Raw genomic sequence first — 16,807 nt, forward strand, 5'->3', positions numbered from 1 at the left:
GTGGAGACATGCTGTTGGAACAGAAGCACGGTTAAGCATTGTCTTGCTGAAATAAGCAAGGCTTTCCCTGAGAAAAACAACTTGCTCCAAAACCTCAGTTTAATGTTTGGTATTCATGGTACCTTCACTGATGTGTAAGATACTCATACTATGTACATTATAATCCATACTCACTATTATATGCCAGTATAGGATCCTGGCATATAATAGTTGCCAATCTTAATTTTTTTTAAACATGAGGCTGACATCTAAAGTGTTGATGTTGTTCTTGAAATAATAAATATCAGCAGTATTGTAATATTTTGTCTTAATACTTTTTTTTTAATTATTATTAAATATGGTGGTTAAATGATTTTCACATCATTGCATCATTCTGTCTATATGTAGATTTTTACAGTCTTTTAACCATGTTCAAACTGGTTACTATTGGTTGCAATTGGTTACAATTCTTAAATCATTTTTTCATTAAATCAAATCTTATTTAAAAAAAATTTAAAAATAGGTGAAATAGGCAAGATGATGTCTAAATTATTTGCAAAATTTATATGCAACTGTAGTCACAGAGGGATCCCTCAACAGAGGAGAGGAGGGCTAATATTGATTATTGAGATTAGAAAATGTTGCTATGCCAACTTTTGTGTCAAAAGGGGAAATGTAGTCATTAAATAGTGTGTGTGTGTGTGTGTGTGTGTGTGTGTGTGTGTGTGTGTGTGTGTGTGTTTAACGGGAATGATCTAATGATAGGTTATTGTCATTAAAAACTTGTTGGACAACTGGAACTACTAATTGTTTCCATACTTATGTATTAAAAATAAATAGAAAATGATGTCAAGATTTTCTAAGTAAAATGAAAATGAGCTCCCACCCTTCTATTAATATATTTTCACAATGCACGATAACTGTTTTTATTAACACGAGCTGCTTGCCATATAAATCTTTTTACCCCCGAGCCTTTTCTTGTGTACTCTGATTAATCCTCATGTTTGCAGAAAACATACGCAACATCAGCTATATTGTTTCTTACCTAACTGTCGTATGTGAATATTACATCTCTGACTGTAAAATTCAGACCGAGCCCGTAAACTTAGGTTGATCTACATGCACAAGGGATTTCATCCAGATTTCATCATGATGGTCTAGTCAGACAGACGGGAGAGGCTCAGCTGAATTCATAATCTCTGTGTCTCTCTCCACCCTCTATCGCTGTCTCCCAAGTATGTGCACGCGTGCAATGTCAAAACTTGATGCATTGGTTGACAAAATAACATTATTCTATGTATGGCATCATTCTCTCCAGCCAGATATTGATTCTTTTTCGACTGGACCAGTTTCAGACCACAACTGGGTCACCCATAGTCATTTACTTCCCCTGCTTAAATCTATGCAATGTTTTGATGTGTGTGTATCTGTGCAAGTACTCAGCCAGATGGGCTGTGAGTTCCACAGAGCTCAAGGACAGTTTGGGGAGTGACTCAGTCAGCAGTGTGCCCGAGCTAGCCAACACACACTGCAAATTCACCAGTAACGGGAATAAAAGGGCCTGTTGGGAAAGAGGAAGGGTTTTTTTGGATAGGATTTTCCTCCACACTAAGAGAAAAAAAAATCATAATTTCATTGATTTTTTTAATGAAGAAGTTTAATCTGCAGTAACCTATTGTTGATTCATATTTCCTGGTAGAATCACGTCAGTGCTGCGTATAACATCTGCATCTACGATCCCTGTGAAAGTAGTTGCTAGTTGGCTGCAATGGGGGAGGGTCACAGATGGGGAGAAGCGAGGTGTGGTGAGTGGGGAGAGGTTGGTGGGTGGTTAGAACACAGCCCAGTGCTGCATGCTTTGCATTCCTCAGGTGTTGTCAGCATTGCTTGCTCAGTAATTACCTTTTAGCAACAACAAAAAAAGAAGACGAAGAAGAAGAAAAGCACAGCGCCACATTCTGCCAGTAAACCAAAGGGCAGAAAACAAGAAAAACCTTGAGGAAAGCTTAATAGGAAGTGGGATGCGTGTGTGTTTAAAAAAAATATGTACATCGGGGTAAAAATGTGTGGAAAATCACATGCATCTGCAGCCATAAGGCATGCATACATTAAAAAAACGTAGACTGTGGCTAAGTGAGAGTCAGCAGCTTTGTCTATGCAGCAATCCATCTTCTCTCAAGGATACAAGTAATGACTGCAGCCAAGCAGACCTTGGCATGTAAACTAACGGTGTGATACAGATGTACAGATTTGCAATGATGGTGGTGAGTCCTCAGTCACAAAACTTTACTTCTTTTTCAAACTGAGTAAATTTTTGTCTGTCTGTATTTTAAATTTCATCATTTCTCTCGCTCTCTTTGTCTTTTTTGTTTTGTTTTGTTTGTTTCTTTAAGTCAGATGTCATCACTTTCATCACTGACACCATGGTACTTTTCACATAACAGATAGGTTCTCCCTGTCTGGGAATGCTTTTCTCTCTCCCTTCTCCTTTCCCTCCTTTGCCCCGCTCTGTCTCCTTGGCTCACTCGCTGAGAGCTGAGGGATTGTGTGCAGATGTGCCTGGAGAGAAGCCAGCCCTTCTGCCCTGGGAGAACATGTGGTCTGGGAGTGTTTATGCTGGCACTCTTTCAACCTGTCTCCCACACAACATGCTGGCGTCTGTCTTTTTTTAAATGACAATGCACAAACCTCCTTTTACAAAAGGTGGAGGTGACACAAGGGTTTGCGGTAATTGAGTGCACTGACAGACAGGATGTACAGCAAGTTTAAAAAAAAAAAAAAAAAAAGCAGACAAATTTGCTGGCAGTAAATATGTTTTCCAGAAAAGCTTCAAGGGAGCATTACTGAAATGCATGCAATGCGTGGCTGCAAAACAGTTAAGTTACCACCACAGCATTTCCTTGCAAACCTTCTTTTTATTTATATTCAAGTTTCATGCTTGAACTCAAATTAAATATGCTTGCTTTAAACAGACATCCAGAATTTTCAAGCATGTTTTTCACAGATTCTCTGCATACTTGACATTCTCTCGTGTGATTCGGGCTTTGGGTAAACATCTGTAAGCTGAACACCCCTGAAAAGAAATTCCTATTCTTAACACTGGTGGCAGCAAAATGACCGTCAGTTTGGGCAGCGAAATGCACAGCTGTTGTTTTTAGTACCCATGACTGACTGAGTGGGAGACATCCACTGCATTACCCACCATACACTTAGAGAAAGAGTCATTTATGAGCATTTTTCGCATTCAGAGGCATTTTATTCTCTTTTTAAACAAGCGGTTCTTTAATCGGACATTTCTCAGATGTTCTATCAGGTAAAATTTACCAACCATTGCAATAAACTGCTGGACTCTATTTTGCTTTGTTAGTGAACTGAGTTAGTCTGCATGCCTCTCTCGAAATCTAAGTTTCTAGTGCCCCCTGTAGGTTTGGATGGTTAATGAACCTATCCGGTCTTTTCACAAATTGAAATAATTAAAAAGAAAAAAAAAAGCTCTGTTTAAAAACAGACAAACAACCCAAAGAACAAAAACAACAAAAAAAAACCAGTCTGTATGTTTTTGGAAATGCGTTTAGTCTCATTGCTCTTTGAGTAAAATGGTGATATATATATCTACATATAAGTTTTTAAATGCAATTTAATTGTTAACTTTGGTAAAACATATCACATACACATATAAATACTGAACCCCCCCCACACACGTATTTCATAACAATCGCATCGAGTTGTCATTTTTACGTGCCACCAGGGGGCATGATTTAGTAACGAAACCAGAGGTTGACGTCTCCCCCACCCCCTCAGGCTACACGATTTATTGCACTCAGACTTCACGCCTTTGACGTGTAACCTAAATAAAAATGTGATACTGGGATAATGACGAGAAAACCGCGTTTACATTTAAAGGCAAGGTTTTATTTCACTCTTAATTATTTCTTCTACCTGTTTAAAGTTAATTACCTTTAAGTTATTTGGGGAGGGGGGTATACTTTAACCCAGACGTTGCGTTCAGCACGTTTTAAAACAGCTTGCTGTTTTTCTAAAAAACCAAAACAGAACTTACTGCGTTACTCTAACTTTTTGGAGAAAGAAAATTGAGCCAACATGGCTTTATCAGTAGGACAGCTGCAGCTCCACCTCGCTATCCCACCTCCACGGTTGATGAAAAAGCCCATGAAACAGGAGGGGGAAAAAAAAAAAAAAAAGAGTCGTGTTGGGGCATGCGCAGATGGGTCGTTTCCCTCTTAGTTATCCTTTTTTTTTTTTAGAGGAGTCAGTCGTTACGTCACGGACTCATCCACAGTGCTGGGGCTTGAGAGGCTGACCATCCACTCATGCTGCCACAAGCACAGGGAGACGTTGGCGCTTAGTCGGGAAAAAAGATTTTTACCATTTAATTTTTCTTTTTTTTTTCTTTTCTTTTTTTTAAGTTTAGCACGGAATGAGCTGAACGGAGTCGGCGGCTGCCGAGCTTATTCTATACCAGCGGACGATTCTGGTGGCATGGTGTGGTGAAACAGAGACCCCAGCAAGCACAGGGAGACAGAGGGTACACTGTGCATCATGTTTGAATGCCGATAATCAATTAGAAATATACATGACTGTGCTGCAGCATTGCCTATAGCCTCATCGGGCTGTAGCAAGTCTCCCTTTATTGCAGAAGCCCGTCTCGAAGCGGCCAGCGTGCCGGACAATCTCACCCGGACCACTGAGAGGGTTCGGATGAGGTGGCTGCTTGGTTTTAGAAATCCGGCCAACTTTTTCATCTATTCCTTTCTAACCAGCAGTGCCATCGGGCAGTTCATCAGGAGATGGCGATGAGGTTGTTTTACTTGGGATTTATACTCTGCTTGGAGATCGCATCTCCTAACGGTGCGACCGTAGGTAAGAAAGCCTGTTGTGTTAATCTTGCATTGTGATACTCGAGAAAAGCATGAGCACTTTTTTTCCTCCCGTCTGCAAAGCATCTGCGCACAGGCCTGCGTTCACCAGAGTTGGAGCGAACACCATGAATAGGTTGCCGTGATAATAACACAGTGTGGCTCCTCGGAGGAGGGGGAGATCGATCGTTTTTGGGAAGCCTTTAAACGAGAGAAAGTAGCGCACGGATAAAGCGGTGCTGTGGTTGTTTTTGGCCTAAAATCTGGCTGCGTTTTTTAAAGCAGAGCCCCTGTCTGAGCAGACAGAATGGGCCTCCCTGTAAGGATAGGAGACAGTCAGGTTAGTCATGCTAGAATATGAAGCAGGTAAAAGGCTATCACAACACTGGCACGAGCGACCTATTTTCTCACTGAAGACGGGATTTCTCACTGGCTGTGTCAGAATGCCCAAATCCACCTTGCATTTAATAAAAAAAGAGAAATAAAAGATATATATTACATCTTACGGTTTTCCATTCAAACCAAGTCGGCTGGGTTTTTTCTTCAATTCACGAAATCGGTACAGCACGACTTCAGTATCAAACCTGTGCGGAGGCATCGTTTAGGTCAGTTTACATGTTTGTTTTCAGGTACTTGCCACAAACGCAAACAACAGTTGTGTCTGCTTGCTTAATGGCGCGGCTTGCCCCGACGTGTAGCGTTTGGAGATGCCTGGAAATCACAGTGTTTGTGACAGCCAGGTCCTGAGTGATAGTGAAACGAACAAAACGTGCATTTATCCTGTTAAGTCTCAGCTCCCCTACTACTCCCCACATTTTTCCCTGATGGCAATAATGAGCTATCAAATGCGCCAATGCTCTTGTGAGAATGCATTGCAGACCTGTTGAGCTGACAGCTTTCCCTTTTTTCTTAAGTATTTTCAGATTTCTTCTTTCTTTTCATATTATATATTGAAACTACACTCATATAATATAAAACTCATTCACAGGTGGTGCCATCATCCGCCTCTGGCCTGTTTATTTCTCTAGCGTAAGCTTACTTGAGTGCCCGAGAGTGAAGTAAGGCATTAACATCTGTTAATGCTACAGAGGTCCGCTCATTGTTTGGAGTTCTTATATAAGTTTCATCAGATTTTTTTGAGGGAGGCTGTCCAGAGGGAAAGGCATAGCTGAGGTTACAGGAGGGGGCAAGCTCCTCTTCCCCCTCCTCCATCACTATGTAACATCTGGACACAGGGAGGAGACCATTAATCCAACTTAAATGTGACTAAGGAGGAGGGGTGTTGTTGCTGAAGAGCTGGGAGGGTGTAGCAAAAAAAAAAAAAAAGGGAAAAAGAAAAAAACTTCACCAAGAGTCACATAACAATGAAAAATGTGATAGTCTGAAGTTAGCACAAAAGTTACATCACAGGGAATCAGGGATGGAAACCATGGAGCTATATGTGTCTTATGTCATTATTAGCAGTTGATTTAGCTGAGGAACTGTGTTGGGCCAAGGGGAGGGGGGGAGCCCTAAGGCAAAGTTTTCAATCCTTTTTCTTATAGTGAGTGGGGAAACATGAACAATTAATCATCTGGACAGATCCCTTTGTTACTGATCTTCTAATGAATCCACGAGTTTGTTGGAGAGTGTGAGGAGATACAGGCTGAATTTGAATTGATGCGTGCTCCAACTGTGTGATCGCTATGGCTGTAACAAATGGATATTTTCATTAGTGATCTGGCATTTAAAAAAAGAAGAAGAAGAAGAAGTCTCTTACACAATTTATAGAGCCCAGAATGTCCCATTCAAATGGCTTGTTTAGTCCATGTCTCAGGCCTAAACCCCATTGCTGTTTCAGTCAGAGCAAACAAGCAAAAAAAAGCAGCAAATTCTAACATTTGAGAAGATGGAACGTCATACGCTTTGTGTTTTGTGTAAAAGAAAGTTGAGATGTGAGAAGAAGAAGAAAATTGAAGCTCCAGGTTTTTAATCGATGGTTTTCTTGGGCTGTTTATCAGTGTGGTTTTTAAAAAATCTAAAATAAGCCAGCTAAAGTTGCCAAATCGTGTTAAGAATTTTTAACAATCTTCTGACCTTTTAATAGTCTAAGTGATGAATCAGGAATATATGTGGCAAACCTAACTGATTAATTGGGAGAGAATTGGCTAATCATGTCAGCTGTAATTGACATTACAGTAAATGTAGTTTAGAATTAAACAGGATATTACTTCATTATCTGATTCCTTTTTTTAAGGGTTTTTATGTTTCAAAATAACAGATTTCATCATGCTAAATGATACAATGTTAAATAAAACCTTAGATATTTTGAACCAATTATAGAGTATCCTTACAGCAACACTCCTGTGAGGCCAAAGATATTGAGAAATGTTTAAATGTGGGTCAGAGGCAGAAGGGGTTGAATTCCTGAGGAGTCTAGAGTGAGTTTGCCTGACCCTCGTAACGAGACCTTTTCCTCTGAGCTGTCACTGGAAACATCTGCTGGAAAAATTTGGCGTCCTTCGTACAAATTCAACAGATAATAGAACTTGGATTGCTCTCTTCAGCTCCTTTGAGTGGAGGTCACTGGGGAGTGGGTTTTGTAACTTTGTACACCTGAGAATGACTGTTGACTGCAAACCCATCTGCTGTAGATATCCCCCAGAAAGATTTCCTGCCATTCAGAGTCTTGTCAAAGAGAATAAAAAAAAAAAAAGAAAAGTAAAAAGTAGGAGTAAAATAAAGCCAGATGTCCAGACTGTATACATTCTTTGATTTCTATGTGAAATTTAATGTAAAGCTTATGTGCAGGAGGTTTTGCATTCTTGTTCTTCTGGTTTGAGCAACAAATATTTGCGAAATGATGATAGCTGAAAGCGGTGTTCCTGATTGTTGTCGGTGTGAAGATCCACTTTTATCCTCCCACTTCCTGCGCTGCATCACAGTCAACTGTGACTGGAAGGTAAAATGAGATTAACACAACTGTCTTCACTGTTATTGACCACATATCGAAGGAGTCAGACCACAGTGTTTGTTGACTTTGAATAGCAGGGATGTGCTGTAATTGGTGTTTTCTACAAGTTACATCACTGTTTATTCTGTTCGGCTTCTAAAACCACAAAAAGAACCGGATTGGCTTTTTTAGCCAAATAGGAAGTGTGGGTTTGTGGTAATTAAGATCTGTAAGATATACTGGTTTTTTTGCTTTGTTTTGTTTTGGGGTTTTTTGTGACAATTGACTCAGGCAACGTGTTTTAATTTGCTTTCGGTTCCCGTCCAGTGTTACTATGATAACTCTTAGAAATGTCATATTTTTTAAAGCTGCAGAACATGAACAAAACTGCAAAAGATTAAAACTTTGTTTTACATCTGGCACAGCTGTGAGACTACTGATCCTACAAGCTGAACACCTAGCTTGTCAGCTTTTGTTTTTTTGTTTTTTTTAGAGACTTCCGATTTGTGTGTCAGTATTGTTGGCATGCACGCTAAGACGTTGGCAGCGTTACTGTCTTTGCGCTTGACTAGAGATCCGATCGATCGCAGAGACACTCGGCTGCTTTCACACCTGGGAAGAGGAGCGGATCTTTATACATGAAGATAGCGTCCCAATTTCATGGCTTGCTGCAATTTATTAAACTTGTTTACTTTAGTCTCAGTGGTTTTTTCCACTGGAAGGTGTTGAGATGGCAAAGGCACATCTACTGCTAGTTCCATAGTATGGTGTTTTAATAATAATAATAATAATAATGGATACTTTATTGATCCCCATGGGGAAATTACTTGTTTTTCTCTGCATTTGACCCATTCACTCAGTGAAGCAGTGGGCAGCCCACTAAGCAGGCGCCCGGGGAGCAGTGTGTAGGGACGGTACCTTGCTCAGGGGTACCTCAGGGTAGCCGTTAAGTGGATTCGAACCGCCGACCTTCCGATCATGGGGCGACCACTTTACTGCCATTACACATTGATCTTACAAGAGTTCCCGGTTCAATGCCAAAAAGTGTCACAAATCCCTTTAGGATTGCATCAGGAAGGGCAAAAGTACAAGCACTTCTCATGATGTTGTAGGAAAAAATAATTAGCAGTGGTCTTGCTGAACTCTTGTGTAACTCTTTTAACCTGTTGCAGTTTATTCAGAGAATACTTCGACGACTGAACGCTAAGTGTAGTATTTGACTTTAACTGTTTTTGCAGCGATCCATAGCTTTTTATGACAAGTTAAAAAAATTAAAAAGCTGTGTCCTCCTGTTATTCTGAAGGAAATTTATAATTGAAACTTTTATTTACAAGAGACAACTGTTCATTAGCTTTAACTAATCGATGCTGGTGCTGAGGTACTAGCTGTGTTTTAACATCTTGAGAACATTTTGTGAAAACACACAAAAAAAGTTGGGATTTCACAGCCCGGATTGATGATTTCACCACTAACAAAGAGGTCATCTGTTGAGATGTGAAGTGGATGACAACTCATTTGTGTATTGTTTGTGACTCATTCCAGGCATTTATTGAGCCAGTAACATCCCCCCTCCTGCCTCCTTTAGTCTAATGAGGGATTCATAGCAATCCAGTCACATTAAATCAAAGAAACAATCATCTTCCAACTTATGTCAGCCCTCTTGTTTGTGGCCATAGTGAATTGGTTCCTTATTCCTACCTTTCAGGATTTGCAAGCATCTGACTTGCAGCGAATGCCTCGATTTATGTGGTCCAGCATTAATTTCTAGCTCGCAGATTCTGTTTTCATAACTGCTGAATCTGGGTTGACTTTTCCTCTGTGGCTTCACGGAGCCGTGTTCTGCAGAGACTACAGGGTTTAGAAGAGCTTTCGTTCGGCAGACTCTGAGCCTACTTACATTTTCTTTTATATCCATCAATCAAATTAAGTCAATGCATGTCTTCTACTGCATTGCATTTTACTGCGCAGGCTTTTGAAAACCTGCAGAGCCTCATCGGGTTACATGTGAGGTCAAAGCTGTAGACTTTTGTTGTGCAGTGGCACAACAACAAGCCTCTTAGGCGCTAGAGAGAGGCTAACTCTGACTCAGGCTTCTGCTGTTCGTGCATGTTTAGCCTCAGTGAAATGCCTGGTGTGGTTTAGATTTTGAATAGCCAGTGGATACAAATTCACTGTGAGCTAGTTTAAGTGCTTCAGCACAAAGCCAAGTTGTTGCTGCTTCAGTGGCCTGTGAAGGGCCTTAGGTCAGATTGTGTTTATCACCGTTGTGTTGTTCTGTTCTATACATATGAGGCTGTACTTTATTTTCCACCCTCTTCTCACTGAAAGTGCACTGATTTTGGTTAGAAGAAAATGCTCTCTTCCATCTGAATAATTAATGGAATACAAAAAACATTGGCTACTTGATTTTCATTTTTTACACATAATGCAGGGATTCTTGCTTTGACTTTCTGCTAAACGAAGCACAGAAAACTCGCTTTAAATGTGACCTCAAGGCTCTAATTACAGCCTGTAGTTGGGTTGTGTGTGTTTTGGAGGTTTTTGTTGTTGTGTGTTTTTTTTCTCTCTAAGCTGCTCTGAAAGGTTTGTGCGCCACATAGAAGGAGCGGGAAGGGCCGAAGTGATGGGTGATGAGGAACAGCCCTGGTTTCATTCCCACTTTCTCATGTCACTGTCATCACACCTAGTAGCCCAACTGAGACCCAGAGGCCCATTAATTTTTTCACAATAAAATCCATGCTCTATTGCTCAGCCTCAAAATATTCCACAAGGGCATTGATCGGGTTGAACTCTGGGATGTGCTCAGTTTTAGATGCATGCTTGTGAAACAAAAGTGCCTTTTAATATATCAAGCTGTTTGTTTTTTGTGCCTATATAGGACAGTCCGTATAGCGGTGATATACTGTTTTAACTATGCCGAGCTTCTGGTACACAGCAGTCAAACTGAACTTTTTTAACCCTTTGCTAACAGGCTAGCAAAGAGAAACAACCAGTTTTTCTCTGGAATTCAAAATGAAAACTGTAAGGCTCCTTTAAAGTCTAGCTGTTCATCTGTAACTGATTGTCTTTTTGAGGCAAAGCTATACATATGAAACCAATTAGAAGGTGCTGGAATGTGCTACATGGATCTGGAGTTGATCTGTACAGCACGGATGGCCATATTGAGTCAGACAGATTGGGAGGGACGAAATTGGGTCAGTGTGGTGCCCCAGCTGGTGATAGTGTCTGGAGGCCTCCATCACTTGGCAGCTGAATTGGTGCCACAGCACCATTTACTCACCACTACATCCTGTTCCACCCAGCAAACTTTCTCTCAACCTTAAAGTTTTTGGATTGGATAAAAACAAAGCAACACGTATATTTCATCTTTATAAAAAGCAAAACAAAAAAGGAGTGAAAATACTATATTCTTGTAAGGCACTCGGGAGGGATGTTTCTAGAAGAGCCAGGCTCTGTATACATTCAGGTATTTGCTCATTCGCTCGTATCTAATGCTTTTTCCTATGTACAGTGCTTGGGGGCAAGTCAGTGTGTCCTGTTTAGACAGTGCAGAGCTTTAGCTGCTCAGCATAAGGAAGTACAGTGTGGCCTCATACAAGTGATGGTATGCTAGAAGTCAAACCCAGTCAGCCAAATGGAGCCTGAGCATCCACATAGGAGGAAGTAGCTCAGTGATTTAGAGCATTTTGTGGGTGTCAACACAGCATTTGTTCAAAAACCTTTAGTGACAACAGTGTGGAGGATTTTGTGTCAGACAGTCATGCTTAGTCCTTTGGTCTTTCCTCACAGCACCAAGGAAGGAAGGTGCAGTTAAATTATATCAATGAAGAAAAATGAAATTTGTGGTATTTGCTCAGTTGCACAGTTAGTTTTCATTGACTATTAACCAGAAGAAAACTCTTGAATGTTGTTGTTTGTTTGTTTTTTATTGGTAAGTAAAATTGCATAGCACACAACATCACAAATATCAAGGTAGAATTGGTCTCTAATTTCTAATATTTCAACCAAGATCTTCATTTAGTGTCCGTACAGTTCTCCTTCACCGCCTAAGAGGTTTAAATTATTGTTTGTTTGTTTTTTTAAAGAAAAAAAAAAACTAATCCTGTTTCTATTGGATGCATATTAAAGACACTTTGGTAGCATATTGACCTTCACTTCGAGCCTTATGTTCACATGGAAAGCTTTTAATATCTTTCTTTCTACAAAGATTTCTTCAGTAAAATACATCGTCAGTGCAACAGAACTGAACTATAATTAAATAATAGACTTTGTTTATGTGGAAGGTTTTTTTTTCTTCTTTTTTAAAAAATGCTTTAAATAACAGCCGATAAATATTTTTGCACACAATGTAATTTGTCTGCAGAAGCTTGTTTTCCTGTAGAGTTTCCAAAGTTGCAAAAACTGAGCAATGGTATGAAGTTCTAAACTCTTGAGGATTTCACGTTAGGCTCTGAAGGTTATTTTTCTCATGTTTCTCTCTAATTAGACGAGTTTTTGCTTCAGCAGATACCCACAGGATGTTTTTTTTCCTTTTTTATTCCTCTTGTTTTGTGGTTGCAATATATTCGATGCTGTTGAATTTTCTAGTATTTAGTCACAGAGGTTTTATGAAGTTGCTGTTAAGCTCTGCCAGGAAAAGCTTTAGTTGGAATGGCATTATCGGGAGGGAACTCTGAACACCAGCCTTGTACAAGCTCATGAAAGTAGAGTATATTCATTGATTCAGGAGCCTAAATAAAAGGTGTACACATGACTTTTTTTCATGTGAGTACTAGTACTTTAACAGCCCAGTTTAATTTGGACCCTCACCTACCCACCCATCCCCAAAACTGGCATTAGCTGTGGAAAAAAACAATGACTTTGAAGCCTGAATTAACAATTCACATCTCTGTTTGAGATATTTCAGTGGGCTTTGAAAAAGCACTGCTGAAGGGGAGGGTTGCCAGTCTTCCTCTCCTTCTCCAACCCCTCCTCAGCCACAACCTCCAATTAGACTCGGAGGTTCTCCCCTCTGCGGTCATTTCATGCTGGTGTGTAAAGGGATGATAAAATTAGATCCCACAGAATTTTATTTCCAGTTTCATGTCAACTCACAGGCAATAACTGGATCAGCTTAGCTGCTTCACACAGCATCTAAACTTAGAGGAGGTTTCAATACTTCAATTCATTTCAGCTCAGCTCAACCAGTGACGCTATTTTTGGGGTGTTGGCTCTCTAGATAGAGTAAATCAAGACATATGAGCACAGGCTAATGTGTGTTTTTCGCCATCCAGAATGCATCGGGGCATCAGTAGGCTGAAAGAAAGCAAAAGTAACAGGCTGGCCTCAGGCCATGGCTAGCTTCCATCTCTCATGGTCTCTGTCCATTCTTATACTGCTTCCCTTTCTCACTCTTACAGTATCTCAGATTTAGCCTCCTATCGGAGCCTTGTGACATTTAACAGATTCTGGAGTATGATGTCTTAAAGCTACATTTAAGTCTTCTTCTTCTGCACCACTTGAAACTGTTTTTAAGCTTTCCTCCAGCCTTTGTTTAAGAAGAGAGAAGAGAAAAAAACTCAAGGCTGTAGCTCTGCATTTTAAAATCTAGCACTCTCTCTTTATCTCCTTGAGTATCAAGGTGTTGCTGTATAATGGGAGTGCTGCAGTTTGATCCCTGCAGCCCTTTAGATTCTTATTGTAGTACAAAAACATGACACTCAGAAGTCTTATTGCTTTACTTAAACATACATTGTCCGATGGAGAGAAAGAAAAGTCCAGTTCCAAAGCCTTTAGTCTGACAGTCAAAAGAGACGTGATTGCAATGATACACTAGCTCCGCGCTCTCTTGTGATTTCAGTCACATCCTTGCCCGCTTGCGGTACACCCCTCCACCACTCACCCCAAACACCTCCCTGCCTGCCAAGTACATAGGGAGGCAAGTCATCCAGGGTGAGCGAGGGCTCAGTCACTGCAGAGAATCACAATGAGACTGTTGGTGCTGTCCTTCCCAGAGCATTGCTGCACAACAGTACAGTAACAACAACCATTGTAGTCTCTCTTTTTTTTTTGACCACTCGCATAAAAGAAAGCAATTGCTTTGTGCTTTTCTAGCTGCCCATTTTCACTCTTCTGTATGCTGAGGAAATGTTTGCACAATTTCAGCTTTCTCAAGGTTAACTAATATATTTAAGAATAATGATGAAAACTGAGTTTAGTACTATAAGCTTAAATGAGCTAAATTACAAAAACTAAACCCTGGTGGGGACTTGTGCTGTTACTAGTAGCAGGGGTGTCTGAAATTAGGAAGCCTTAGGTGCCCCCACCCCCTTCTGTCTGTCTTTGGTTAGGTTACCTATGCTGTACTGTTCACTGCCAGGTGAAGAGAATCCCACTGATAGTGTGTGATATATTTAACCTAAATGTTTTTGTTTAGTACAAAATAAAAAAAAAAACCCTTTCCCGCACTCCGAGCAAAGTTATTATTTTTCTCTTTTAAGTTGGGGAAGAGCGAGGACCAAATATAATATCAAAATTGTTCCTGAGGCTTGATGCCACTAAAATATGTTTTCAAGCCTCTTGCTGTAGGTAGAGCTCTGTGTGACATGGGTTTTTGTAAATTCAAACATGTCAGCACTGTCAGACTGCTGATGTGTCAGGAGCATTGCTGTGGTGTGGCTAGCCTGTGTGGTACGCCTCAGCAATCTCTGCTGACTTGCTGCCCAGGACTACCGTGTTCTGCAGTTTCCCATGGGTCAGGCAGCGACCCAGGGGACCCATGTGTCGTGGCCCAGTTGTGCTTGAGCCACGACACATGAAAGAGCCTGTATAGTGAGAATTTAAAACAAAACAAAACACAGCTTCAATAGTAATTTAAAAATAGTAGCATGCTGTTTCCTCTATTGCGGAAGAAAAGGGAGAAACAGCAAACAAACACAGAAACCTTGTTGGTTGTGGAGCTTTTTTTCTGAATGCCTTTTCTTTTCTTTTCTTTTTAAACTTTGAACACAAAAAGCACAGTTGTAACTTTTTCATGTTGCTTTGCCCGGCTGAGTTAGGATCTATGCGGTTTGAATTTGGAAATTAGAGTCTGTATGGAGGAGAGTGTGTTTTTTTTCTGCTTTTATCCATTATAAAAATAAAGTTAGTCTGAGCTCCTTCAGTGACAGGCTGCTGCATCCTAGATGCATGAAGGAGCGTTTCCGCAGGTCCTTCCTCCCTGCAGCTGTCAGACTGTACAATCAGAACTGCTCCCAACAAACATAGATGTTTACATCTGCGCTGTAACTGCAATAATTTAATCAACCGATTCGGACTACAACCTGGTTTGCCTCTTACCTGTAGTTATTTTTATTTAATTTACTAACTGTACAGTACTCTCTGTATATAGTAACCATTGTCCTTAATGCAAATATGTAAGAAAAATTGTGTATGTTTCTGTTCTGTGTCCTGTGTAGTGTTTGTTTGTATATGTGTCTTTTTGGCTGCTGTTACAACCAAATGTCCCCTTGTGGGACAATTAAAGGTCTATTCTATTCTATTCTATTCTATTCTACCAGTATTGGAATTTCATTCATTTTTAATGTGATTTTTTTCTCTAAATTTTATGATTCTATGACCATCACCTTTCTTTCCTGCTTTTCTTTTTCAGCTCCCAGCTCCAAAGCAGACGAGCAGCCCAAGACTTGCAGCTCTAAACAGTTTGTATGTAAGGACCAGGTGACCTGTATCTCCAAAGGCTGGCGCTGTGATGGGGAGAAGGACTGTCCAGATGGCTCAGATGAATCTCCAGATATCTGTAAATATTCTACACGAACGGCTACCAAAACCTGTGTGTCACCTGCAGTAAGGTTGGGCGATTGGACAAATATATTGACTATCGACGATGGGCTGAGGCTATCGATCGTTTTTACAAGGGCGATTTATTTATTTGCCCATGAGTAAGTTTGCTTATAATGTTGGTTGAAGCTAACAGAAGCAGTCAACAGAAATAAATAATAGCGCTGTTTTAACGGCGCTCTCCACAGCTGCGAGCAAATGCACCCTCCTGAGAGTGCAGCAGCGATTCATTTACTCAAACTCATAACAGAAAGAAAGGACGACAGTCGCCTGTTTTCAGAAAAAAACCAAAAACATTTTATTTAAATTAAAAAAAAACCACAACGGTGGGGAAGGAAACAAATAGAAACTTGCTTATTTTTTCCAGTATAACCGTGTTTACAGGCTGTTCCAGTATTTGTCTGTCTTACACACTCAACCAAACAACAAATAAGTTAAAAATCAAAATGTCTCTTCCAGCCAACATTTCCGTGCCATGTGTGACATCAATGGGAAACGTTTTTCATGCATTTTCCACCAAGCCAATTAGGTTGTCCGTGTTTGGACTTCTTTTGTGTTCTAAGCACGCAAATCAGTCCGTGCATGATTACATTGCTACGCCCATCAAAAAGCCTGTGCATGCGTAAATATATCGCCTATCATCAGTTTATTGGACTGACAATTGTTGGTTGGAAAATTCTTACGTATCACCCAACCTTACCCTGCAGCCATATTACTGGTACTTTCCAGCTTTGGCTGGTGCACTGTAATCAAAATGAGGAGCCTTTTGGAGAAAAAAGTGACCTTTTTTATAGCCCATGCATCACGGTGTATTTTCTGCATATGATGTAAGACATCAAAATGACTAGCCTTAAATGGCTTTGAAGACAAAGCAGTGCAATGTTCAGACAGTTAAATTTAGGACTGAATAAGGAGGCAGGTTTGTCTCTTTCTGCAAAGAATGCTGCTCGGCTGAATTATGGCTCTTCTAATGTGGCCTTGTTTAGTCTGAATCTTCAGGGATGTGTCTGCTCTTGTCTGGACTCTTGCGGGATCTGTCCCAAAGACTCTTGTCCCAACCACTCACATCTAACAGCTTCTCCATCCATAAACTCTCTCTGGTAAAAGCCTTCCTGCTGTTTATATGGAGACGCTAATGATAATATTATTGTGCCACACCTTACATCTCTCATAGGATTCTCACCGTATACTGGCATGCAAA

General features: G+C 40.4%; 1 protein-coding gene across 2 annotated transcripts in view; it reads left to right on the forward strand.

The window, feature by feature from the left end:
- Positions 1-4,264: 4,264 nt before the first annotated feature.
- Positions 4,265-16,807, forward strand: part of lrp1ab (low density lipoprotein receptor-related protein 1Ab) — an 80,979-nt gene continuing 68,436 nt past the window's right edge. For both annotated transcript variants that reach the window (XM_076878425.1, XM_014408789.4), the window contains exons 1-2: positions 4,265-4,860; positions 15,419-15,565. In XM_076878425.1, coding sequence (XP_076734540.1) covers positions 4,788-4,860; positions 15,419-15,565 — 220 coding nt within the window. In that variant the 5' untranslated portion in view covers positions 4,265-4,787. The remainder of the gene's footprint in view (positions 4,861-15,418; positions 15,566-16,807) is intronic.

The sequence above is a fragment of the Maylandia zebra genome, linkage group LG20 (assembly GCF_041146795.1).
Source record: "Maylandia zebra isolate NMK-2024a linkage group LG20, Mzebra_GT3a, whole genome shotgun sequence".
Classification (NCBI taxonomy): domain Eukaryota; kingdom Metazoa; phylum Chordata; class Actinopteri; order Cichliformes; family Cichlidae; genus Maylandia; species Maylandia zebra.